The sequence below is a fragment of the Zonotrichia leucophrys genome, chromosome 1 (assembly GCF_028769735.1).
Source record: "Zonotrichia leucophrys gambelii isolate GWCS_2022_RI chromosome 1, RI_Zleu_2.0, whole genome shotgun sequence".
NCBI lineage: Eukaryota > Metazoa > Chordata > Aves > Passeriformes > Passerellidae > Zonotrichia > Zonotrichia leucophrys.
Genome location: NC_088169.1, coordinates 74,517,045 through 74,544,384, shown reverse-complemented (window position 1 = coordinate 74,544,384; position 27,340 = coordinate 74,517,045). Strand labels below are relative to the sequence as shown.

Genomic DNA, 27,340 nt, shown 5'->3' with positions numbered 1-27,340 from the left:
CAAAAGTTTTTTGATTTCCATAACCCTGAAGGTTGCCTCCTACTCAAAGATAAAACAAGCACAATCTAAATGTGTCTCAAGCATTTAACTACAATACCCATTAAGACCCCAAATTCCATTAACAGATAATTTAACTGTATTCATACTAAAATTCATAGGGTTACATATTTAAGGCAGCCTGCAGTGAACAACAGAGGGGTTCTACCCAAGCTGAGACTTAGTGAAGTATATCAGTTGAGAAAAACAATGTTTTTAAACTCCAAACAGTTTTTGAAAACTGTACTTCACAACCACATTTTTGAGATTGCTTGGGGTAAAATTCGTGTCTAAGTCAAACAAATTAAAAAACTAGTCACTAAGCTATATTTGCCTCTAGTCCCACTTACAAACAAAATAAAATTATATAAAATTATAATAGGATTTAAGCTAACACTTTATAGTCCCTTCAGTCTGTAGTTTCTTGATCACTTTATGGCAGAATAAACCAGCACCACTATCAAAAGAATTGATCCTGTCCTCTGTACAAACCCCAGCCATTCATACACCCCCTTATACTAGTGTAAGTCTCCACTCAGTCACACAGGGAACAGAATTGGGAAATTGATCCGTGTCCTATTAATTAAGAAAAAAACTTCCTAGGGAGATGCATTCAAAATTGGCTTCACTGCTTCCTGATTTATCTCCACAGCTCTCCCAGCAGAAGCTGCAATAAGGCAAAGACACACTTCAGGACCACCCAGCACGACACTGGCCGTGCTGCTCTGCAGCAGCAGAGACAGACCTGCCTGAGACAAAATGTTTCATGCTTGTTACAGGTAATGCAGGCACAGCTGTCACACTTTGGGATCAATAGGATATCTGTTTGGAAAACCATTTCTGTGGCAACTGCTTCAGGTAGCTCACCTGGAGCACACCTGTGTGAAGTGGCTGAGGCTGGCACTTGGGTGGTCAGTGCCACAGGAAGGCAGAGTCATGCAGAGCCAAAGAGCCCTTCCCAAAGCAGCTTCCCTTGTGCTATGGGATGGTTTCTGAATTCAAAGCTGTAAAATCAGTTAAAATAGCCTGGCATCACAACGACAGGGCTTAGGACAGAGCAACTGTAAGCTCTGATAGACTTCTGACACTCAAACACCACCTAATACAGACTAAAAGGAGCTGGCAAAGAGGCACAGGCCAAGGATACTTATAAATATTTACATCTGGTATTTTTGCAATGACTGTTAGTAGTAAAAATGCTCTAATTAAAAATTAAGATAAAAATCAGAATATGGTTGAAGACCAGACCTGACCAAACTTGTTATCGATAACTCAGTACTTAAGGAATAGGTGTCCACCAGCATTTGTGAGGCTCACCCACAACATGATCTTTACTTCCCAATTTTAAAATCTGAATGGATTTTTTCCTGTGTAATTACCCAACTCCAGTCTGCTTTATTTAGGGTTTTTTTTACACATATGAAAAACATGCCAAAGAACTGCACTGCAATGAAGCAGAATCTACCTACACAGAGCTTTTGTAATTTTGAATTGTTGTGAATTCAGGTGTGAGACTTAAATACTATCATCACAAGGTAGTCAGGCAGAGAACACACATTGTAATTCAGTTTAATTTGTCTTCTAAAGACTGGACAAATACTAGGTGGTGTATGAGGTTGCACATGAAGCCTTTTAGGACAAAAAATATTTAGTGGCTTTTAAATTCAACTCACTAGCACCTGAGTTTTTACCGTGGAACTGGGGTAAAATTGAACAAGAACATGAGTTTTTGTCTGAAAATTTCCTCTCCAACATGAGGAAAGATAACTCATAACTTAAGGTATTAGCCCTGTTTTCTTATATCAATGTTGGTACAGAAAAGCCTTCTTACATTTCTTAAATACCACCCCTCAGAAGGAATAACATTTGAAGTGCCAGCTTCTTCAGAGACAGCAGTCATGTAGCAGCCAGCACATATCAGTTTCATTTTTAATGGAAGATATATATCCTTGCTGAGGAAATATTATGAGAAAAAAAAAATTGAATTTGCTGAAGCACCATGGACAAAGTTTTGTTTACCACCAAAAAGTACAATTCCATTTGGACAGTCACTCACCTCAGTCACACTTTCTAATGTTCCTGAGTACATCTGATGTTCTCCAATTCAGCTGCTACCTGTATCATACATATAACATTAGTGCAAAGAAAAGAAAATATTTTCCCACTTACCTCTCTGCCAGCCTTTGCTGGAATCTGTCCCTGAGTCTCTCTCAACTTGCGAGCACTGTCAAGTTTTGCTTGAAGTTCTGAAGCTAAATCCTTCAACAAAAGTGATAGCACTCCGTTAGTTTATCTAATTTTTTTTTCATATTTTTATATCAAAATGAACTATTCATTTCATGTTTTTGTGTTTTGATATAACATTTTAAACTCTAATAACACAAAATAGTAAAGAAAATGTCAATATAATTCACACAACTCTTTATAGGATATAACATGAAAAAATGATCAGAATAGAGGCATCTGAAGTATAGGAACAAGCATTGCCATAAAAAGACCAGAAACTGTATTCTTAAGCATTATTAAGTTCTACTAATAAATGCTTTGCATAACTAAGCATAGGTATTACTTTATGTATAGGAAGATGAATAAGGAAGCTTGAACACATCATATGCTTTTTTTTTTTTCTTGTACACACACATACATACACACCTTTACACACACACATCAGCTCTATGGGTCTAGGGAAATAGCTCTCAGAAATTTTTGCTATGAAGTTTCACAGCTCTCTACACTCCATGTGCGACTTCTGCACTTTACACCTTATTTTGAGAATTAAAATGTACAAGAGGTAGAAAATAAGAACAGTTTACAGTCTTGTGCAAATTGGTTTTGATGCTCCTGTGCTCCCTTAACAATCTAATAGAAGTATTCTAGAATATCTTGGATTGCTAGGAATTGCCAGCCTATCAACCTGTAAAGAATAAAACTATTTATACTCTAACCCCTCTGTCAGTTTCACTGACTGGACTCCAACAATCATGCCCATACTTGCCACCCAAAATTAAGTCATTTGATCAACACCAGGCAGAAAACCAGTAACAAAAATAGATTCAGAATTCATTTGGCCCACATGGCCAACCCCGAGCTCCAGCCACCAGGACATGCTGTTACATAACCATCTGTTCTGGTGTGCGGGGATGAACTTGCTTAAACAAGCTGCATTTTCAATCTGATTAGAGAAAGACCATGAAAAATATTTAAAATGCCACAAGGCTATTATATATTATATATTATATATATTATATTATCTATTTTATTATTTAAATTGTTGTTGTTTGGTTTTAGGGGTTTTTTTAACTAGGTTGATTCGGAGTGCATATATAGAAAATTGTATCTATAAAAATAGTAAATTGTCATACTGGTTTCTGCCACATGATTTGGGTCAAAACAAAAAAAAAAAAAGATCCAATATTAAATGAATTACACTGTCCCCACAGAATATGTGTATATTTTTCATCAAATCACTTGCATTCAGTTCCCATCAGGTTGAAAAGAAGAAGACAGATTTGTGCCCAAAGTTTTGTTTAGGCAATGCTACTGAAGCTGAGCAGTATCAGAAAAAAAGTTTACAAATTTTTCCTGCTTTCCATCAGTCTTTGGAAAACCTTCCCCTCCACAGTACTTTAGCAATTAGTGTATAGATGGCTTATAGACAGCTTAGATACCAGTCCCTCACAAACCTATCATAATGACTTTCATAAACATATTTTTCCTCACTACTGTATGTTTTTTAGTATTAATTAAGAAATCTAGAGATTAACATATGAACATGTCTATTTAAATCATTAACACTGCACCTTTGTAGGAAATACATTGCTTCAAGTAACTTTTAATTCACCTTTGAGGATAATAACATTTAAAATGGACATGATTTCTAGATAAGGTATAGATGTTCAAATGTTTAAAGCTACATACCCACATCTACGTCTAAAGCCTGTGAGAAAAGAATTCATAACATAAAATTGGTTGGAAAAGAAAATACTTGTAAAATGGACAACTTCTTCTAACAAAATCTGAATTATCTGATAGGGGCATTAACAAGGATCAACACCATGTCCTAATCCAGCACTAATGACAAAACATACTAAAACTTTCCACAAATCAAAGAATCAGTAGCTCTTGAGAAATATTAAATTACCACTTGGAGACTTAACATGTTTTATATATTACTATAAATAAATATTTATTTATTATTTCTTAAAGATGCAAATTTTGGTGCAAATGTCACAAGAGGCAAACTAAACAGGTGCAGTAAAAATTTATCTTAAAAAATAAATACATAAGCCCACAATGAGAGCATTTGCTTCTAAAAAATATGAAAATAGTTCCTTAAGAGCAGCTATTCAGAGCCAAACACTTGAAAAACACAGCTTAGAAATTAACAGACTCTGACCTTGTTATAACTGAAGCTTCCAGACAGTACTACTGAAGGGAATTAACTCATTATAGCCATGTTTAATGTAATACATAAAATACATAAACCTCCAAATTTTGTGTTGCTGAAGAGTGAAAATCTTGTTCCTTCAGGTAGCTGGCTGAAATGAAATGTTTACACATTAAATATGCAGCTTTTTCTCCCAGCTCCACAGACCAACCTCAATCAGAGCAGGACCACAAAGCATTCCACAGCTGTTCTCAGTGCAGAGCTGGCTGCATTGGCATACGCTATTCCTTTCAGTTTTACAATTTCCATATGACAATTAATAAGCTTGCTTATACAGCAGAGCTATGGACCCCAAGCACCTACGTGTGACAAGGCTGATGAAATAAGCAAAGCTCCAGACACTGTTTACCTTATAACAAAGACAGGGAGGGAGCTTTTTAGTTTTCACCTGCTCCTTTTTTTTATGAAAAGATATAGACTATATCTTTTCATAAAGACTATAAAAAGGGCAGAGAACAACTGGTTTAGATATGCTGCTTATCCTAAAAAGCCTGGGGTCCTGAATCCTCTATACTGCATTTAAAGCAGAAACTACTGTAATAGCCGTACCCTCAAATTCTACCAAATTTTACAAGTCTTTATTTGCTTGAATGAGTACCCTTTTAAAAAACACACCCAAACAATTAAATTGCTGTGAGCTTTGAAGAAAAACTGCAGCAAATCATGACAGTTTTTCAGAGCCATTACCGTGTCTCCCATGAGTTCTGCTTTCACAATCCTCGCTCCCAGCCTGTTCATCTCCTCCTCACTAAGGACCCGAGGTGGCTCATCCTTTGATAATCTGGAAAACAGCAGCTGCACTAAAGCCACAGAAAAACAAGGCAGTATTCACCTGTGTAATTCAGTATGATAAGCCTATTGTACTTGTACATATATGTCTACTGGCAAAATAATTGAAAACAATGTATTATAAAAATGTATTTACAGACTGAAGTTGCCAAGGACTCTGAAACCAAAGACCTTGAATCAAAATTTTATGAGGCTTGTTTCCTCTAACTTTTGAGAACAACTCAAATGAAAAGCACTATATGTGAACATTCTCCCAGCATGAAAAAACAGTCAAGAGTCAGGAGCAGGTATAAGAAGGAAAACAAACAAAGGAAAGAGAGAGAAGAAAGTGTTATTTTCACCTACTCTAATTCTTCTTTCCAGCTTTGGTCATGCTTTTACTTCTCAGCTTCTGCAAAATCACCCATTTCTGAGTTATTATGCTTGTTAAATGGCCTTCCACCTCTTGAAGATTACTTATTTCTCCATATAAAAATGGGAAATCTTTCCATTACAATCTTTCCACAGTACAATCTTTCCATCTGAATATTTTATGGCTGATAGAAAATTAACAGGTACCTTTTAAAAATATGAAGTCCCTTTATAGAAGCCACAGCTGGTAAAAAAGAGTATTAAAAACTTAGCATACAACTTTTTACTTTTTATTTTTATTCTACTTATTATTTTTATTATATTTATTAAGTATGGATTCCTAAAAATACTGCAAAGAAGCATCAAGGAAGTTTGGCTCTTGTTCTCTGACCCTAGGAAAGACTAAAACAAATTAACTCTAAAAATAAAATACCTAACACAAAAGATACATAATAGTACAGTTATGATAGTGGTTCCTGCTGTTAGAGACAGAATTCTCTCACAAACTGATATGGCTAAACCCTGTAGAAATTGAAGAAGGAGAAATCTTTGAAGATGGTGTCCTCTTTAAGCACCAGATCTCTCCAGTCTTGACAAAATTACTAGAGTTGCTTTTTCTTTTTTCATTTTCAAGATGCCCAACCCAAATCCCCAAAATTCAGCAGAATTTACTTTAATTTCACCAGAAACAAAACATGCAAAGATTAGGTTCCCACTGTTCCTTAAGCTGTATCCCTCAAAGTAAAGCAGACTACTTCAGAAAAGGGAACAAAAGGTGTTTATTAATTCATATATGCTTTTTTTTAATGGTGCTAGTGCTTGAATCACTGTCTGAACTTTCTGAGACTTGAGACATTGCTTTGATTTGCTTTTTATCTTGTCTCAAATTAAACTCTGAAGCAGTCACATTATTAAGTGTGACTTCCAGCAAACACTAGCTGATGGACTTTTCCTCTGGGGAGATCCCTTGGACATCCAATCAGCACTTTTAATTAACCTGGGTCATAACTGTCCAAAACACTTTGATTTATAGGCTGAAGAGACTTCCTCTGTGCTTTAGAAAAGATAAAATTTAAAAGCCATACTTTCAGCGTGAAAGATGAGGAACTGAACCAGCAACACCTATTAATTCAAGCCTTCACCTCAAAGATTTACTTTTTGTGACTGACAACTACCAAAAGAGTACATGTATTACAAGTCTTGAAACTTTAAGAAGAAAAAGAAAGCAGCAGCTTATAAATTACTCTCAACAGGTATCTGCTGCACAAGTCCAAACCTGAAACGTTCCAAAAGCCAGAATTTTCTACGAAATACAATACCAAAAAAAAGTACTTCTGACTGCTGGAAACAGGACAGGTTATTTACTATTTCAAAACACACAGAGTCTCAGGAGTTAAGAAGTCACCTTAGAAGAACTTGGAAATAAGTTATGTCAATAACCAGAGGCTATATGGTTCTGCAGGCCTAAGTAATCCCCAGTTTACTAATGAGTCAGCTTAGTAATTGCATTGGCTAAGAAATACAATTAAAATATCAAAGAAGATGGACAATTGGGTTTAACAGCACCAGAATGGAAAACACATGCAAAAGAAAATATCAGCTGAACAGTTCTACATCTAGTTCTCTTCTGTGAGGAAAAGAACTATCTTTTTTATCATAATAATTGAATTCTTTAAACTTGAGCAAGTAAACTATTTCCGCACACAATCTCATTTCCCAAAATTTGCAGCTTTGTCCAGTTACAATTACCATTGCACTTAGTAAATGTTGCAGTTAAAAAAAAAGGTACTGTTTTTGTACCTGCAGCTAAAAAAAGTGAATCACCATTCCTTCACCGAAAAAAAAAAAAGAAGACTGGAAGGAGTAGCTGCTGCTTCTTCGAAGAAAACAATACTGAGGCAATGTTCTTCTAGGTCTGGCTGGATGGGATAGAATTTATTTTTTCCACAGCAATGTGGTGGTGAATTTTCCTCCACATTGTGCCTAGCCCTCTCCTTCTCAGGCCATTCTGCAATCCCAGGAATTTCCATTATGCTTTGGCCTTTGGGGACCAATGAAGTATCCCTTGACTGCAGCAGGAACTCTTGCCAGGTTAAGGTAGGAGCACAGTGTCTGCACCCAGAACTCCTGGTGCCTGCCACAGTGGGGAACAAAGGCAGAAACCCTCAGCCAGCCCCTGGCAGCCTCTGATCATTACTCACCTGAACCACAGCCTCAGTTGAACTGTACCATTGCTACTGGAACTTTCAAAATTCCAGTGACTAAGCCAGACTGTGGCCAGGATGTAAATCTCCTGATGACTGCAGCCCAGCACACTGTGACTCCCCCAACAGCAGAGCTGTGTGAGGCCCCCTGAGCTCTCCCAGCCCACAGAGGGCTGTGCCAGCAGTGAGCTGAGTGGGACCCTCTCAGAACTCACCAACTCCCCCATTTGTAAAGATTAGAGCACTGTCATAGAAAGCTGAAACCCTCCACTCCTTGAGGTTCAACTCCTGCTTGCTGATGAACTCCAATACACTTGAAGTATTTCACTGAACTCAAGAGGAACTCTTAATAGGCATTTTTTATATATTCACATATATACATATATTTATACATTTATACACTTCTATCCCTATATATCTCTTTTCATCCACATGCATGCACGTGTGAATTATTGGAACAATCTGAAAGAAAAGATTCATAGTAACAACCACACTAGTCAGATCACTGGAAGAACCAGCAAGCTGCTAATACTGGAGAACAGGAGGCCACGAGCAGAGCAAAAGGTCAGTTCTCTACAACTTTTGAGTCTGACCACCTCTCCTTACTATTCTCCATTGTCTTTCACAAAAGCAAGTCATGGAAAACTAAATTCCTGCTGCCTGTCAAGTTTGTGTTTCCTTTCCCAGTCCTATTAATGCTTCCCCTTCACCACAGAAAACACACCTTCTATTAAACAGCTTCTACTATTTTCCATATGCTACTATTTTAGCATATGAGCTCATCTCACGAGTGGCAAACCTATCCCTGCTGTATTAATTATCTCAGTTTTTAGTCAGCATTTTCTACCATTTCAAGGTTGTCTTTTAAAAATTCAATGACCGTTAAGATACTTTGGAGGTTTTTCTGCCTAAGAGGCCAATTTTACTGCAGTGTGAACTAACATTAGAAAGAAGCAGAAAATAGTCTATCATTAGCAATTCTCAAATGTGCTGAGAAGACAGATCAGGTAGGGGATGTTCACTACTTCTGCTGAACTTACTTCTTCTAGCTGCCCTTAGCTGGAGGCTAAGACCCTCCTTGAAACTAAAGAGATCTGATACAATCAGTGCTTATCATGTCAAAAAGGAGATAGAGCTTTTGTTATATTTTGCCATGAAAATACAGAAAATAAAAACCAAGTAAAGATGTTCATAAAATACCTAGAGGATGATGTTTTACTGTCAGATAAAATCTGTTTCTTCTCAGGGGTATCACTTGCGTGTTCCTGTCGTAACTTCTCTTTTTCATCACTTGGAGCTCTTTTCCAACTTTTGCCATCAATTTGTTCCCTAGTACCTGACGATTTTTGATCAGATTTTAATTTCTCATTGCTATCTTCTGTGTGTGTTTTGGCCCACAGTGCAGTATCCTCACCAGGTTTCTGGAAACGGCTGCTCAAAGAGCTATGAGCTGAGTCCTCCTTGGAAGAGAACTGCTTTAACTTGGAGTCTCTGGATGCACTGTAAGATGTTAAATCATCTTCAGAGGGTTTCAAAAATTTGTGCTTCAAGTTGCTTAGAGATGAACTCCTCTCCTGATTTCGTTTTTCACTGGAGTATTTTTCTGCTTTGGAGCTGTAGCCCCTTGGTACTGAGTCCATGCTACTGTGTCCACATTCCTGGTCTGCTCTTGACACATCTCTTCTGTAACTCCTGTCTTCCTGTGCCCACCCCTTGCCATACTTCTCCCTGGAATAGCTCCTAGACGTGTGCCTGTCTCTATCATCTTCATCTCGTGTCACCTTTTCAATATGCTGTTCTTTCCTGTCTTTCTTCTCTTTCTCACTTTCTGAATAGTCAGTCTTCTTCCACCTTCCACTTCCATGGTAATTTTCCTTTTTGGATGCAGCTTTTTCAGCTTCTTCTAATCGCGACTGAAATACCTCCACTGACTAAAAGAAAAAACAAAAAAGTCATGCCACTTTTAAGGCAATGGGATATTGTGTAAGTATTTCAAATTTGCTATAAGATCCCATATGTTAAAAACATTTAACAAGAAAAATATGTAAAAGGCTGGGTAGCTCCTTTATCACCTGAGAGAAGCTTCAGAGACTGTTTTTTCTTGCTTCTTTTCACATGTTTTACTTTATACATTAAGTACTTGTGCCTTCATATAAAAGTAATCTTTTCCAAGCATCTATTAATATGAAGAAAATTTAACTGAAGATCCTTACCCCGTATCTCTCAGCTACAATTTCATCAAAATTTCGCTTCTCTCTCTCAGCCTGCTCCTTCATCCTTTGGTATGATTTTCGCAGCCAACTTAATCCAGCATCTTCTACCACTGTAACTAAAGTAGAAAACAACAAGAGGCTGTAGTTTAATATCTCAAGTAATTATTCCTACTTGACCTTATTCTGTATGTGACATTACAGCTTCACCTAAACTTATTGTAAAAATTGAAGGAGTGCAAAAGAAAAACAGAATTCATATACAAATACGTTATACCTCAACAATACCACTCATTTAGTTTAAGTTTCCCTAGTTTATCACAAGCAGTTTCCAATACAGGAGTGACATATGAGAAGATGTAGAGTTTCTTTATGACATTAAAGAACCTTCCTGTCACTCCCACATCCTGTGTCATTCTTGGGCATACCCCTTACACACAAACAAGTGAATTCCCTTTCTCAGAAACTGAATGAATAACCCACTGCTTCCCATGCGAGAAGCCAGCAGCGGTCTTGACATTCTAAACACACACTCACTGATGCCTGCCAACTCTTATAGATCTCTGATCTCTGTGACTCCTAAAAGTGGGCATGAAGCTAATGGCTTCTGGGACAAAAACCTGCAAGTTTCTGTCCCAGAAACCATTACCTTCATGCTAATGGTTCACAGGGAAAGGCTCTCAAAAAGCAGATCCCACTCTTCTCTGTTGACAGAATACAAGAATCATTCTCACCACATAATAAATGTTTCATGACATTATGAAAAAGGTTTTTGTTACTGTGTTTGCTGAAAATGAGCAGGATAGCCCTGGGGTAAGGAAAAAAGTGAAAAGACTACAGAAATGCTATTTTTCACCAACTGCATCTGTAATGTACTTCATTTTGATGTGACTCAGACTTCTGTGGGTGAATTCTTTAAAACTGTAATTTGTGAAATGGAATGAAAGGAACCAAATGAGTTGACAACAATTTATCTTGTCTTGGTTAAATCATACTTTTCTTTAATTAGTTCAAAATGGTGAATTTGGTAAGGATATTGAAGGTCAAACCACTCAAGATAAAAACCCAGTGAACAGAAATTCTGCAAAACACATATACTATGATACTAACCCAATATTCACTATGGAATTTTCATCCAAATTTTACTTTATTACCTATATTATTAATAATATATATATTATTAATAATCCTGTTACAATAAGAGTAACAACATTATGAGTAATTTGTTAGCAACACAGAGCCCAGAAATTGGAGACAGAAATTTAAGATTATTACTAAAAGTTGCTCTTAACCTTTCTTAACTGAAGCCTCTTCATCCTTCTCTGGTGGCAAACCTGTACCACCATCTTTCCAATAGGGATTGAGTTCTCTCTCAGACAACACAGCCTAAAACAGAAATAATTTAAATGTTTGCATAGCATATGGTTTGTATTTTAGAGAAGATCTATACATTTTGAGAGACTTGTATGTGAAGTCACACAATTCACCACCATCACCACTTTCATGGTCTAAGCATCTGTTGTGCACACTGTTTGGGGTACCAAAGAAAAAGGAGACACTCAGGCACAGAAAACAGAGGAGTATAAACCTAGGGGACAGCAAGTAGTTGGGTGGGAGAGTCTATAAACATCATTCTTTTCTAAGACTAAGAATACATTAAATTGTCATTAACCATATAATACATGCTGATATTCCAGTGATTTAAGATGTCCACACTAAATGGTCCTCCTGAAATAGTGTTCAGGAAAAAAACTGCAGAGAAAACAAATTTTAAATATTCATCCCTTGTCCAAAGACAATAACCAAGGCACTGAATACTACACAAAAACAGTGATCCAAGTCAGTCTGGTTCCCAAGCACAACACAGCTAACAGGGAAACCTAATGGCAAGAAAGAGCCTGCTGTGAGACATGAGGACAAAGAAATATTAGCTAGTGATGTGTCACTATGTTTTCAGATCAGACTACATAGCATTTAACAAGGTAAATGAACAAATGAAGGAGCCATCAACTGTATGTAAAAAGAGGTAATTCAATGACAGCAGCCCTTTCTCCAGCCAGACCCTGAATCACCCACGTGTTCAGCAACAACTGAGACATGAAAGGCACAACAACTGCTCCGAGTTCTTTCTTTAGGAGAAAACAAGCCTCTGTACCCTACACTTAAATACAGGAACTTAAATAAGCTTTTACAACACTAAACAATGGTGCCCCTTTCACACACCATGGAGAAGGCCAGACCAACAGTCTGTCATTGTTACTAACAGAACTTAGTTCTAACAAAAGTAGCTTTCTCCTTACCTAGAAGTTAAAAGGCTTTTCTCCACAAGCCTGATGTATGAAGCCTTCCATCCAAACAGACCAATTTAATTAAGATCATTATCACATCAGGCATTAGTTTTAATAACAATAAAGACTTACATATTTGAACCAATTCATTACTCTATTCATCACACAAAATTTAGTAAAAGGCAGAAAAAGATTAAGATATTAATTCCTCCTACCTGCTCAAGTTCTTGAGCTTTCTGCCGTTCCAATACTTTTTCTTTGTGTCTTTCACCTTTGACAGCTGCTACTGACGTTGTTTTCAATGACATGAAGTTTAAATTCATCCATTCTTCTCTCTTTAAAATAAACACAAAGAATCAGTGTTCATAATTCCAACAAAAACATGGCTTATGTGCCAAACCAAAGCAGTGCAGCTGCTGACAAATGTTGTTGACAATAAACAGTATAGGTTCTACAAACACATATTAAATACTTCAATGAAAAGCAAATATGATTTTAAGAACTCTGATCTTCAAATTTTTTAATATTTAAACAAGTTTCATGTCTCCCTGTAATATGAAATACGTATTTACAATGGCATTGAAGACATTAGTAAACATTAATATTTTTAGTCTGCTAATCATTAGAATAAACAAATACCGTACATCTCATTTAGCTAGCTCTAATCTCATGATCTCTTACATCTCTTCTAGTGTATAGAAAATCTGCAATCTTTATCTGAGCATAGTTCACACCTCAGATATCCAGGCACTAACGGCACCCTCAAACTTAACAGTTATACATCTAAATTCTGTGAACTGTACCCATGATAACAGCTAGAAAACTGCATTTACAGAACCTAAGCCTGATCAAAGAGATTTTAAAAATGAGGACTAGACTAAAGAAAAGCATCATATTAAAATCCTAGATATATCCACTACCTTTATACAGGTTAAAACCGGAAGCCTCAAAAGCAAGCAGTGACATACACATGGCAAGCAATTACTCTATAAAGGCAAGTGTTTTGGGCAATTCTGTAATTCTAGTGAAGCAACCAAAATGACCAGATTACATCTATTTTGAAACATGGCCTTGCAGAAGAATCTTCCTATCTTCAACAGAGTTCAAGATTCAGTTGTCAATCTGAACAGATGCCATATGTCACTTTGTCTCTTATTTAAAAATTATGTTAGACAACATGCCAGAGAATTTCAGAGGTGAAACTCAACATTACACTTCTCAGATCTCTTTCAAGAAAGCGAAGGAACTGAAAAATTATCTATCTCCAAGTGATTCCATAATATCTATGTCCACATCAGCAAGCAATGAGCATCAACAAATGTGGATGTCCACAGGACCTCTGGTGGTCACCTGCTCCAAACCCCCACTCAAGCAGGGTCACCTAGGGCCAGCTGCCAATTTATTCAATTGTAGAACAGCCACCAAAATTGTGAAGTAAAAAGTAACATGTCCAGTTAAGACCTTTAAGATGATGTCTTCAAGAAAATCAAAGTAACTTGTAAGAGCTTCAAAAAATCCTCACAGGAGTTGGTGCTGGGCAACATTAAGAGTAGTGCCTTATTAAAACTCAGAACTATTAGGTAGAGGAGTCTTCTAATCAATGAAGAGCAGCATCACCCAGCTAAACAAAGACATTGGTCTGTAAAACAGGTTTTGCTCAACACTCTGCAAAAGAGCTCCCAAGAAATCTAAGCATGTCTCACAAGCTCAATTTATCTCTGGAGTAGCTGTGAGCCTGCCCACCTGCACGGAAGGTTCTTTTGCAGTATCTTGCTGCTTGTTGACCTTCCAAGCCTCTTGTGTGTCATCTGACTGTGACACATTTGACTCAACCCATTCAACTGAAGAATCCTAAAAAGAGAGTTTAATGTAAAGAATAAAAATAATAGCTTAACACACTACTTGATGACATGCAATACTTAGCAATTATATCAATAATCAAAATTAATGCTGATTGGCATTACTAACATAATACTGTTTAATATTTATAAATAGTGATAATAAATCCAGAATATTAATATTCCCATAGGAGATTGCTCCATCATGATCAAAATATTTCACTTCATAAGCATGCAACACAACCTCATACTGGCAGCTTATTTGCATAACTCTACTAAAAGTAAAACAGTCAGAATACAAACAAAATCAAAACCAATTTGGTTTATGACATAACAAAAACCAAAATTTTAAAAAATCTACATGTGTTACTAAGTATGTTTCACATTTAAAAAGTTAGATCAGTTACACAGCACAATCTAAATCATGGTACATGCTATTGCCTTCTATTTTGTATCCCACTTCCTACACTTGCATTTGCAAACAGCGTGCAGAGATTTTTCACTTGAATCCAATAGGGCTGCATTGAACAGAGTTTCTCTGCTATTCACATGAGCCTGTCTTAGGAGTAAAAGACTTTGGATGGAAGTTACAGCTGGGACTGTGTTGCATCCTAGGAGTCCCTGCTGTGATCTGAAGGGTTTTGGTGACTCCCATGGAGAATGTGGGACATTTGTGCCTTTGGTTACTTCCCACACTGATACTATTGTTTATCTCTGAAAAAAAAGTCTCATTATAATGGACGTTCCTTCACTCCAGAAAAGCAACTCTGAAAATTACAACTAACAGTGCCACCTGACTTGTACCAAAAATGCTGGGAAGATGTTTTCCACAACGTGGCCAGAAGGCAGCACCCAGATTTCAAATGCAGTCTCTGCACTGTTTTCCAGAGTGCCCTTCCATGTGAAGGCATGTCCTTACATGGAAGAAAGAGATTCAAATGTACAAGTCCTTCAGCCCCATGTACAACTCCCATGGTTGAACATCTGTAGAAAACGGGAGAGGTAATTCATACTTAAAATCAAAGTCAATTATTTCCAATTTTAGACACATCTTTCTATCATATATCACACACTACAGGGTATCTATGAAATTTTTTCCTCTCCATATCAGAATGAGGATTTTGATTTTCATTTTCTCTCTGCTGAAAAGCTACAAATCCCTTAGATCCTAATGAGTGAATTTAACACCATAAAATTCACAAGCACTCACATAACAGCCTATTTTAAATTGATTAAATACTCAGTACATGAAAATAGAAAAATTTTGTTGCAATTTTTCCCAACAGAAAATGATAAGAATGAGCCTTAATTTTGCCAACCATGCATACACACAGGGACTAAAATGGTTCAGGTTTTAAGACTGTAATTTGAACTATTTTAGAATTTTTTACTTACGGAAGAACTATCAAGCAAGTCATCCTTCTTTTCAGATTTCTGTTTCTTACTTTTCTTCTTTTCCTTCTTAGCTTTTTTGGAATGTTTATCCTTTTTCTTTTTTTTCTGCACAGAATGTTCCTAGAAGTAAATGTTTGTAAATGAGATCCAGTAAACCAAATCATCCATATACAATAAAAATAATCAAAACCTACTTACCAAACCTCACTGAAAAAAAGATGAAACACACATAAATACCTTTCATTTTTACTACCCTCTCTCTCTTCTATGGGGGAAGGGCTGGAGTGGTAGGGGCAGGGAAGGCATACTTCACATCTATGATCAATTTTTCTTCTCCCTCTCAGTATCTTTTTCACTGCAACTAAACAGATAATACCTACTACACTACATTTACTTTGGTCAAACCTATTTCTTCAGGTATCACTACATTATCAATACACATCTTTCCATTGTTGAAATATCTGCACATTAAAAGGATGTGATATTCATAGGCTCCATTAAGGTTTCTCCTGTGAATGAACACAAATGAGGTTGCTATGAAGCCTTGAACCCTCTAGACTTCTTCCCATGGGGCTATTATTGTCTGGTAGCACTTCCTTTTCTGCTTTTGGTAGAAATTAAAGCTGGAATTGAATGACAGAATTTTTTCCTCCTGGCCAATAAAAGATAATGTCTTCCTTTAAAAAAAGCTAATATCAAAGCATAAAGAAATCAGAAATTGGGATGTGTTTAAAGATTGCCTTAAAGCCCACCAAGTCTTCTGTTCATACAAACATTCTGTAGAGGCAACAACCCAAATGAATTATTTACAATTTCATCACCTTTTCCAGTGGCTCCATATGTTCATTCACATCAGCAGGCACCCATGTATCTTCACCTCACAGACCTTTTAGCAGCTTGCAGCTCTCCTTCTTCTCAGAACTAATTTTGGCCTAAGATGAACAGAGAAGAAAAATAATCAGGTGGAGCTCAGTAGCTTTTCCACACACAATGTTGAGAACTGCATTTCAGGCATTTCAGGTTTTAGAATGTTCCTTCTTTGCAGTTACAGAGATATAACCAGAAATACTTTTACTACATCTTCTGAAAAAATAACCATCACTGCAAACAGTTTCAAATCCTAAAAAGGATTTTTACAAATCACATCAATAAAATAATTATTTTTTCAGCCTCTGAAGTTCACTCAGCATAAACATGATTTTCAGAAGGAAGTTTACTTAAGTATAACTTGTCTTTAGTAAATTCTTTATCTTTATCATACATAAATTCTTTATCTTTATTTATATATGTCAAATATCACCCTACCCTGATTAAACAGGAGGAAAGTTATTTTATATTATTACAGCTCTAATGTTGTGTTAGATAAGTCTTGCAAATTTCAACGTGCTTTTGGGTTTTTACTTATTTGACGAGTTTCTTTTAAAATAACTAAAATCAAAACAAAAACTAACGGTAGAGTTTGAAATTCTTATCTTAAAACACCAACTTTTACCAGAAAGTGTTGTCAAACATAAGCCAAGAGAACACATACAAGTTTAAGAAAGACCAATATTAAAAACAAAAAAAATAAAAAAGTCTCAGGAAATTGGACAACAGTTGAGGTTTTTCCTCCTGGCCAGCTATTAATTCTCCAGATCCAAGCCTGGGCACTGCACAAGACACTAACCACACTACCACAGGGCAGTTTCTCTTTTTTGATATAGCCAAGAAGAAAATCTGCAGCTTCCGTCCTGACAGAAAACAATGTTTGCAGGAAGATGACAAATACACTATAAGGGTTCAAAAGAACAGAAATACATGCTAAAAAAATAAGACTAAAAGGGGATTTTTTTTAAAGTGCTAACTCACAAGACAGGATTGCTGCTGTGTTTTTCAAAGTGGAACAACACAATGAACTAAAAAAAAAAAAAAAGCCCACTTCTTATCTGTGCCCAAACAAAACACCCTTTTAAACTTTTTACTGCCTACTTTCTTAGCAGTTTATCCATGTGATAAACTTTCTAATGCAATTAAATACAAGCAAAGCAAGGTTGCTACCCAGACTTCTTGATTTTAAACAAGGGAATATTGTAAAACAAACAAAAAATAGTGTAAATCAGCTTGAAAAAAGAGGTCAAGACTGAGACTTCCACCTTTAGAATGAAGCTGACAGTCTACAAAGGTGAATGCTACCTCTTAAAATTCAAAAGGCAGGCATAAAGAAAGAGTTAAGAACGCATTCAGACATCTGCTCCAACATCAAAACATTTTCTAGTTTACAAGTAAACAAAGTAACAAAAGAATGAGCAGGACTACGATGCAGTGAGAGTGAAACATGTTAAGTACAACACAGCATCACTAAAACCACCCAGGAATCCAAAACATGCAGGTGTGTTTTCTGCAACCTCTCCATCATACAGAGAGGTAACCCTGGCCACCCTACGACATCTGGGACCAGACCCTTGACAACTGATGCAGAAATACATCAGACTGACATATTCTCTTCTAGTCCATGTAGACAATGATGGCTCTTTCGTCTTAAAAACATATTCATCTGACTAAAACAAAGTAACTAAATATGACACATTTTTTGAAAAGTAAAGGAAAATAACCTCAGCTTTGCAACTCACAAAATGTCTACAAGCCACAGACTCCAAACTTGAGCTTATAACTGGACAGAGATGAAACACTGGAGATAAAGGGAAACTGCATGTAGTTCTAGATGGGAAAAAAAAACCCTGATTCCAAGCTTGTTCGCTCCACAAGCAACACAAAACAAGTTGCCAAGATGTAGATGGGAAAAAAATAGGCAGGCTTTTCCTACATATTCCATTTCACTTTTGGTTGAGAAAGAACTGCAGCTGGAGTCAACAGCTCCCTTCCACCCTTTTTGCAGTTCTCCAGCCCATAAATCCATAAATGCCACAATAAAGGCCACTCAAGATCAGCCTGTAAACATTTCTTCATTGTAGATGTTCTCTGCCTGTCATGGAAGACTTAGCTTCTTATCATTTCCTATAATAACAAGTATATTTTAAATAACATTACTATTTTCTTCATGCTGCCAAAGTTACAAATAAAATGAGGTAATGTTATAAAGTAAGGCACAAACTGACCTTTTATACTTTTTATTAGATCTAAAAATAAACACAATAAATGAAGGCAAGTATTTAATAACTGAAATACATCATTCTAATGGAAGAGGTGGATCATCATTTTGGCTGAAGTACACAAATACTCATTTGGAACACAGATTGACTAGAAATCACCATCAGACTACAGATTGCTGTCTCCTGAATACTAAACTAAACAGGATTGGGCAAGATGAATGTAGTGGCAGATTGACCACCGGGCTGTTAAAAAGAGAAAGACAGAAACAAAAGCATCAGATGGAAGTCTCTGTCTCCTAAACAAGGACACAAAATATAGAAGATTCTTAACAACATATCTATGCAAGATCAAATAAAAAGAAAGAAGGGGAAAAAAAGAAAAAAGAAAAAAATAAGAGCATTGCCTAGACGTCTAGAAATATGAAAGAAGTTAAAATTTCTAAGACTAGAAAGTTAGCAGCAATACCCTCTAAATATTTCTGTTTCTAAAATCTAGCTCCCTCAAATTATAATACTCATTTTTTATTGTTCATCATACTCTCCCCTCACACACACACAATTACTTCAAGTAGAAGTGAGTCGGAAAATCTGCCTACACTACTTTATTAGCTTCAAAACTTTCCTTCACATTCTACTTTTCTTTTCAAAAGCTGCAGGGTTTACTAGCATGTCATAAAATGTAAAAAAGAAAGAAAAACTAATTAATTCTCCTGTTAGATTTACCATTCTACCTATGAGGACCAACTCTAATAGTTTCACATCTGTCAACCCAGAGGAGTCCAAGCATTTAATTCACATTAAGGTTCATTAACACTTACAATACCGCAGGAATACCCAATAATTTATATTTTCCCCTTTTACAAATGAGGTACATTTTAGATCACCACAGCAATATTTTTCAGTTTTTTCTCCATAAATAGTGGATGATGCATTTCTGAAATACCTTGATTTCAAAAGTAATGCTTTAATTATGCAAATGCCTGTGCATGTACACATGAACACTTTACAAGCAACAACCTGTCAAAGAAGGACAAGCATCATGCTACACTACATACTTCTGCAACACCCTAATAAAATTGCTCATGGTCTCCTTTGCAACAAAAAAGGTGAAGTCTAAGGCTGGCAAGGCAACTCTGCAAGATCTGTTGTTACAAAAACAGTAATTATTCTGCAGCACTATGTCAGCAATGTTTGCCATGGTCAAAGACAGCCAAATTTTACAGACTTTACCACAAGTAGACGAAAGGGGTTTGAATTTCACAGATCCAGCTGAATGTGGGAGAAAACCAAGTTCAAGGAAAGTGCTCTCTGGTTTCCATCAAGTGGGTCATTAAGGCCAGCCCGCCCAGTAGCTGACAACATGATCTACTAAATGAATAAAGTTTGCTCCAAAGCAGCCTGTAATACACTGCAGATGCAAAACCCAAAAGCTATAAAAATTACATCATGCAACACCAGGAAGAAGCAGAAAAGATCAAAGGCACTGCCAACAGCCAAGTTATAGGTCAGACAATAAATGCAGCTCGTTACACAGCAGTCCCTCAAGGATGTCCAGAAGGGATGGAGGGATGAGGTAAAAATTCCCTCCCCCGCTCACAGAAACCCTGACCAACACTCCTTCCTGACCTCAACTCTATTTACTGTTTCAGCTCTCATGAAGTCCAGAGAAAGTTTTCCATACCATTACAAAGACCTTGCAATTTTCCACCTATAACTGTGGTCAACCTCTAGTTCTTTAAATTATAATTCCCATGACTCAATAGTCAACTTCTTCATCCAAAAGACGAAAGACTCCCTTTTCCTCCACAAGCAATCAGAAGAAAATCTACAGCAGATCAGATCATTACAGTAGACAAAAACATTCAATAGAGAGCCCCAGCTAAGCTGCTGTCCTGGCCACCTGCCACTGAAGGGCAGGGCTCCATGCCACACCTCTCCTCTCTGCACTGCCTCTCGCATGTTCCCACCACTTCAACCACCCAGGCCTGCTCCTGCACTCCAGTCTCAGGCAAAGCCACTTCCAGGACCACCCTGACACAAAATAAATCCCACCAAAAGGACGGTGCAGCTTCCTGCAGAACAGGCTTACAAGCTGCCCCTCTAGCAAGGTCATCAAGGCTCAAGGAACAAAGGGGCAAAGTGCACTTAGGGGAACAGAATTGTGGAAAAAACTTCTTTTCAGCAAAAGCTTTCTGTCAAGAAAGTTCAAAAAATCTAACACCTAGGCAGTCCTTCAGACACCAAGATAAGGCACTCAAAATATGTACAATGAGCTTTTCTTTCTCATTTCAGGATCATCTCCCATGCTGTCATACAAACTACCCCACTATTTCAACTGTTTTGATAATCAAGTATCAGAAAGGTTGCTATGCCATGTATTACCTTCCTGTTACTTTCCATCACCCCAAAGCTCAGGGACAGAGAGCCCTGGTTACACGAGTGCTTAACTCCAGGGAACTTGAACATACCCTTCTTTGCAGCTCTGATGCTTTTATACCAACTCTTTGTCTAAATAACACACTTATTTTGGTGAATGCTTAGATTATTTTTCAAGTCTCAATATTCCAATTATTGCTACATCCACAAAGACTTCCCAAGGAGGACAATAGTGGAAACACAAGGAAGAGCTTAGCTTCCAGCCCAGCTTGGGAACTTGCAACTGATTCAGAGCTGCCTGCATCACCACCTCCTCCAGACACAGCTTTGCCAACTGGAAATGTCACCACTCTTGTCATTTTCACCTGCCAAAAGGCACAGATAAAGGTCACTGAAGCAACTATCACTTCAATCATTTAAGCTCCTTGTGATCAATAATCAAAAGTCAGATGTGATTTAAAGAGCAGGCTACAAAAGATGTCAGCCTTCAGTCAGAAACATCTGGGAGGCAGCAGAGGCTCTGCTGGTACACGTGCAGACACAACAGATAACTAGAAGCCATTACTGCTAGGAAACCATAAATAGGTATTTCTTGTTAATGTGATATCTGTCTTCATCATTGACCTTCAAAAACGACCTGTCTGTTCAAAGATGTTGCTTGCAAAAATGCATGAAGGTGCTCTGCCAAAAATCCAAAAATCTTTTGTGAAAAGGCAGTATTCATTTCTCAGTGCCATTACTCTTCTATTACCACAGACTGAAGGGCTGAAGTGCTTATTTTCTTTGGCAGATAGAGCTGGAGATTTAACACTTCATGAAGATTTAAAGGGAAAGAACAAAAAGGAGGTGCTTACTATTACAGCACAGAAGCAACTATAACCCCTAACAGAGACATGTTTTGCTCCTAATTTCTCCCTAAGGAGAGATTTCTGTAATTTTCCACTGAAAACTGCAGTGTGAAAGACTGCCAAGCACTCCATCACCTCAGCAAATACTGATCACTGCAAAAAGCCCATTGTTGGGCTTTTAGGAGGAAATACCTGATCATACTTCACCAGCAAAACCTGCTGATTTCACAGCTTCCTTAGAGCTCTAATACTGTGAACTCAGTGATAACTGTTATGCACTGTTTGTTGTTCACTTTTCTTTCATTTTAAGTTGTATTTCCAAAGAAAATAAAGCAAAAAATGTAAACCAAAAAATTAAAGGGAAAAGTCTAATCAAAAACATCAAATAAGATATTTCCAAAAATAATGGCTTGCAAATATCAAATCCATTTTTTCAGAAATATAAATAATTTTCAAAAATATAAATAAGTAAAACTAAACATGAAATTTCTTGTTTGTGCAATGAACTTGTTTTATGGTATCAATTTATTTTCATTGTTTCAAATAATATACAGTATTTGACCGAGGTCTTATTTATCTACACCCAACTTCCAATCTGTCAGTAATCCTTAAAAATTAAAAGGCAGGATTTTCTGCACAAGGAATGGCCAAATCACATCACCCTCAGAGGCCGAAGAGTGAAAGACTCAAAGTCCATGGGAAAAGCCTCAAGTAACAGAAGAGCAACCCTAAAATACAAAAATACCATATGAAAAAACAGATACAAGAGTAATCCAAATTTTGAAGTCTTGATAAGAAGCGTTCATGTCTAGGAAAAATACACATCTCTGCACTTACCACAACACCCATCAGACTATTTTCTTGCTGTAAACTTGAAAACCAAAATAGCAGTGCCATGAACTATCATGCTCAGCAAAACAAGATGCTATTTCTGGAGCTTTCTAATTATTTGCATGTCAACACTTAATTATTTGATTACTGATCATTACCATAAACACTATCAGCCACTGGGTTTTATCAGTGCAGTTTGGAAAACAGACAAATAAAAGACTACACAAATAAAAGAATACATTTCTAAGATTTAAAAGAGAAATCTTGATCAAAGAATAGTGTCGCATTTTGGCTCATAGAAACAAGTGCAAGATCCATATTTCATAACAAAAAGCTCCTTAAGGTGAGTTGGCTGAACATCTAATCTTTCCAGAAACAGATCTACAGTATTTCTACAAATTTCTCAGATTAGCAGAAGCAAAGACTACACAGCTTTCCAAGTATCTTTCCCAAAGTAAAAGGATTCTAGAATTACAATCACCAAGCAACTGTCTTGATTGCAATAGCCAGCTGTGATAAGTTCCTGATAATCTCTTGCTGCTTTTCTAAGCAAGACAAACAAAACACATTGAGAAAAAGTGTTGCAATAGTTTTCCCCCAGTTCTGTTCATAGAATTATGGAATATCCTGAGTTGGAAGGGACCCACAGGGATAATCAATGTCCAACTCCTGCCCCTGCAAAGGACACCCCAAGAATCACACCATGAGCTTGAGAGCTTCCTGAACGCTTCTTGAACTCTGCCAGGCTGGTGCTGTGACCACTTCCCTGGGCAGCCTGTTCAGTGCCCAAACACCCTGTGGGTGAAGAACCTTTTCCTGACATCCAACCTAAACTTCCCCTGATAAAACTCCAGGCCATTCCCCCATCACAGAGCAGAGATCAGTGCCTGCCCCTCCTCCTCCCCTCCCAAGGAAGCTGCAGACCGTGACGAGGTCTCCCCTGAGTCTCCTCTGCACTGAACCAGTCAAGTGACCTCCGTCAGTGTTATGACCAAAATTCGGTTAATATTTTTTTGTGAGAAAGAGTTACAGGGACGCAGCCAGGTCTCTGTCTCTGCCAAAGTTCTTAGTGTTTTGTCATGGTAATCACGGGTCGTTAGAGCTTATCTCCTCTTTTGTATTAGTAAAAGGCCTGGCTGGGTGCGGTAGATTGCCCTTCCCCGAGGCAGTGCACTCTTCCAGCATAGGGAAGACACCTGAGAGGGTGGGGGGGGTTATGCAAAGTGACTCCAAAGTCCAGAATGCTTTGTGGGACCCCGACTCCAGAGGCACAGAGAAAACCCCAAAAACAACGAGCCAAATAAGAATTGAGAGACTAAAATGATGCCTAGACATGAGGAGCCAAGTGCTGAGCCTGCAGAGATGCTGAACACCTTCAGAGCCCCTCTCGCCCTGAGCAGAGAGTCGTCCCAACGCCGGGACTAGCCATCTGGGGAAGCTCACAGGACCAACATCTCACGGGGACATCACGCCCTAAGGCTCCCACGAGGACTGGATCCCCGGCTCTGCCCCTAGTGGACGGAGCTGCGCATATGCTCCTCCTCTGCGTTGCCCTGGGAGTCGTGACGGGGACTGCAGCCCTGCCGAGCCGCCCAATCCTGAGCTGATCACTTTTAATAAAGGCATTAAAAAGGAGAAGAAGTCTCCTGGCCCTGTTTATTTCAGTTAGTCCTCACACACCTGCATCCTCTAAGCCCTCCACTGTATTTGTTGCCCTCCTTTGGACCCTCTCCCATAGCTCAATGTCTTTTTTATGTTGTGGCACCCAGAACTGCCCCCAGCACGGGAGGTGAGGCTGCCCCAGAGCAGAGCAGAGCAGGACAATCCCCTCCCTGAGCAGCCACTGCAGCAGGCAGCCCAGCCATAATCAAAGTGAAGCAGAGAAAGTCGATACACTTAGGACATTAATCTGCTCTCACACAGGCAGCAACAAGTCCATTTCTGAAAATCAGACAGCAGAGTATTGACATGGCAACTATGACATCCCCAAGCTTTCACATTATAAAATGCTAAATTGACTTTTCACAGAAATAATAGAGTATCTACAGGAGAAGTCTTAAAAATATTGCCCTTTTACATAGCTATATTAGGTTATTTGGTCCATAAATGGGAAGAGGAAACATGAAATGAGTTTAAAAAAAAAACACTTTCATTCCTAAATTTGCCTATCAGCCAAATAAGTAATAAAGGAATCTCTACAGCTTCCTTTGGCCCGCATGGGCTTGTATAGGATAAAATGCTTATGATACACTTCTGCTAAAACATTCTAAAACTTTGGTATAGAAAAGGAGGTGTAGGGGGAAACTCCCAAACTTCAATATCTCCTCTCCTCACTTCAACTTTTTGATCTTACTGCAAGGAAAATAAATAGTTCAAGGACATTCATAAGATGATGAACACAGCAATTCCACAAGCAACAGCAAAGAAAACCATTTGATCATTAATTTAAGTTTCAGTATTACCCCAATGCACCCAAGAGAATATCTGAAAATCAAAGAATCTGACTTTGCTTTAGGTTGCTTGGAAGTGAAAACATACCAATGTGGAAATATAACACAGATTCTATACTGTGACTTTCAGTAAGAAGCTGAAAGTCCCATCAGGAAGGTTTCTCATCAGCCATATAGGGATCAAGCATCTCCAAGGTTAACTTCTGTAGAAAACAACATGACTGTCTCCAGATCCATTGCTACACTCATGAAAAATGGACTTGAAGAATCACGGTGGCTAGTATTTCACAAATTATACCCCATTCTGTTTACCTGTACTGGACTTCTCGGTGCTCTGACACTCTCAGAACTAAGAATGTAAACTAGTATCCCAACTAAAAAATGTCCAGCAATGCCCAGGGAAGCTGATGTGTATACAGGCTTAAGTTCAAAGTGAGCCATCTCCAAAATATTCCTGCATCCTCCAGCAATTTGAGGCTCAACAACTTTTCAATCTACAGCTTCCAACATACACTTTACATTTCAGGCTATTCTTGTCTGGATGAAGTGCAGTGCCGGTATTTGCAACATGCCATACAAGACACTCCAGACTTTCTCTGTGCATCATCTGAAAGTTCACTTCTTTTGTCTGCTTTAAGCTGGCTACCTGCAAAACCCTTAATACAACCTAGTTCTTAAGCTGAAAGAACGAGCAGATAGCACTTTCTATTCCCTTCTCCATACCATTTAACAGTTTTACAGAACTTTCTTGTATTAACTTTATTTTCAGCCTATCTTTCCTTGTCTCAAAACCTCTAGAGTGCTTGGCCAGTCCGCACCATGATCATCTCTGCACCTTTCTTCCCACCTTCTCCAAGGCTGTTTGGTTCTTCTTGAGATGCTGGGACCAAGGCTGCATAAACTATTTTTAATTACACAGAAATGGGTAACAAGTCTGTGCAACAACTTCCTTTGTTCTTAATTCATCTCACAGCGGTTCTAACACTTGATCAGCTTTTGTCTAAGCAATGATGTAGCATCTTTATACAGCTATTTATTCCCCAATTCTAAATTGTGAATGGTAAAAGCCAACACTGAGCCCACTGCTGTACAAGGAAAATGTGTTTGCCTTACTCCACAAAATTAGGGTTGTGCACTGGGTTTTCTTTACACAAATATTGCAGATGCATTTTAAAGATGTTCATCAAGGAGTAATTTGTATTCATGGCATTTTAAAAATATGCTGAACAATACAATGATGGTCTGTTTCTTGCTCAAGACAAAGAAAATTACAGAATTCAACAAAGATCCTACATGCATACCTTTTAATACACTACAGCTTAGCAATAAGAAAAAATATCAGATTTTGTTTCATTCTAAAAACTCCAAATCACTTTCTCTAACATTCTTCAGCAATGAGCAGAATCTAAACCTACAGGAATATACTAACACTGAGAGTTAGGGCCTATGAAGCTACAACATCATCAAATAACTCTTTGAGACACATCCTAACAGCATAGCCCGGGTGCTGAAGGGCAGCAACTCTTTGAGACATATCCTGACAGCGGAGTCAGAAGTGCAGCCCCTCCTGCTCAAGATACCAAACTTTCTAGCAACTCCAGGAACTGTGCCAAAGACAAACTGTGCCCTGGGCAAAAAGGCTGTGAACTGGTGCTGCCCCTGTGCACAACAGAGGCACAACAAGGGGGCCAGCCAGGAGAGCAGGCACCCAGAGACACTGCAGGAGCCAAGGACTCAGCAGGAGCAGCCCAGACTATGGCACACCTACACTGCAAGGGTATAACAGCTCAGGGATTCAGTTGTTCAGGGTCCCTCCCTGCAGGCACCCAGCTCAAGCTGGCTTTGTGTTTTGCACCATGATTTAACTGTTGTAAGGATCCAGATGTCTCTGACTCTTCCATGGAAAACCCGGGGTCCAGCTGGTAAGGGAAACGTGTCTGACTGAGTGTGAGTGTTGTGTATAGGGAATCAAGCAGAGCACACGTTGGCTCACACTGGAGTTGCCCTCCACAAAGGGCTGCAGTGCCAGCAGTGACAGCCTCGGGTGGTGGGAGTGCATCCCAGGTGGGGGACCGTGCTTCCTGAATGGTCAGCCAGGAGAGTTTCCTCAACCCCATCACTGGAGTTTTTCAAGACATGACTGAACAGAGGACTAAATAATCTCACCTAGGCTCCCTTTCCCACAAGG

General features: G+C 38.1%; 1 protein-coding gene across 1 annotated transcript in view; it reads right to left on the bottom strand.

Moving 5' to 3' along the window:
• The window catches only part of CWF19L2 (CWF19 like cell cycle control factor 2), a 60,669-nt gene that overhangs the window by 31,750 nt on the left and 1,579 nt on the right, over nt 1-27,340 (bottom strand). Inside the window, exons 2-10 of the mRNA XM_064718243.1 lie at nt 16,380-16,490; nt 15,559-15,678; nt 14,069-14,176; nt 12,541-12,660; nt 11,330-11,423; nt 10,041-10,156; nt 9,028-9,758; nt 5,171-5,264; nt 2,206-2,295 (exon numbers count right to left, since the gene is read on the bottom strand). Of these exons, the coding sequence (XP_064574313.1) occupies nt 2,206-2,295; nt 5,171-5,264; nt 9,028-9,758; nt 10,041-10,156; nt 11,330-11,423; nt 12,541-12,660; nt 14,069-14,176; nt 15,559-15,678; nt 16,380-16,397 (1,491 nt within the window). The 5' untranslated portion in view covers nt 16,398-16,490. The remainder of the gene's footprint in view (nt 1-2,205; nt 2,296-5,170; nt 5,265-9,027; nt 9,759-10,040; nt 10,157-11,329; nt 11,424-12,540; nt 12,661-14,068; nt 14,177-15,558; nt 15,679-16,379; nt 16,491-27,340) is intronic.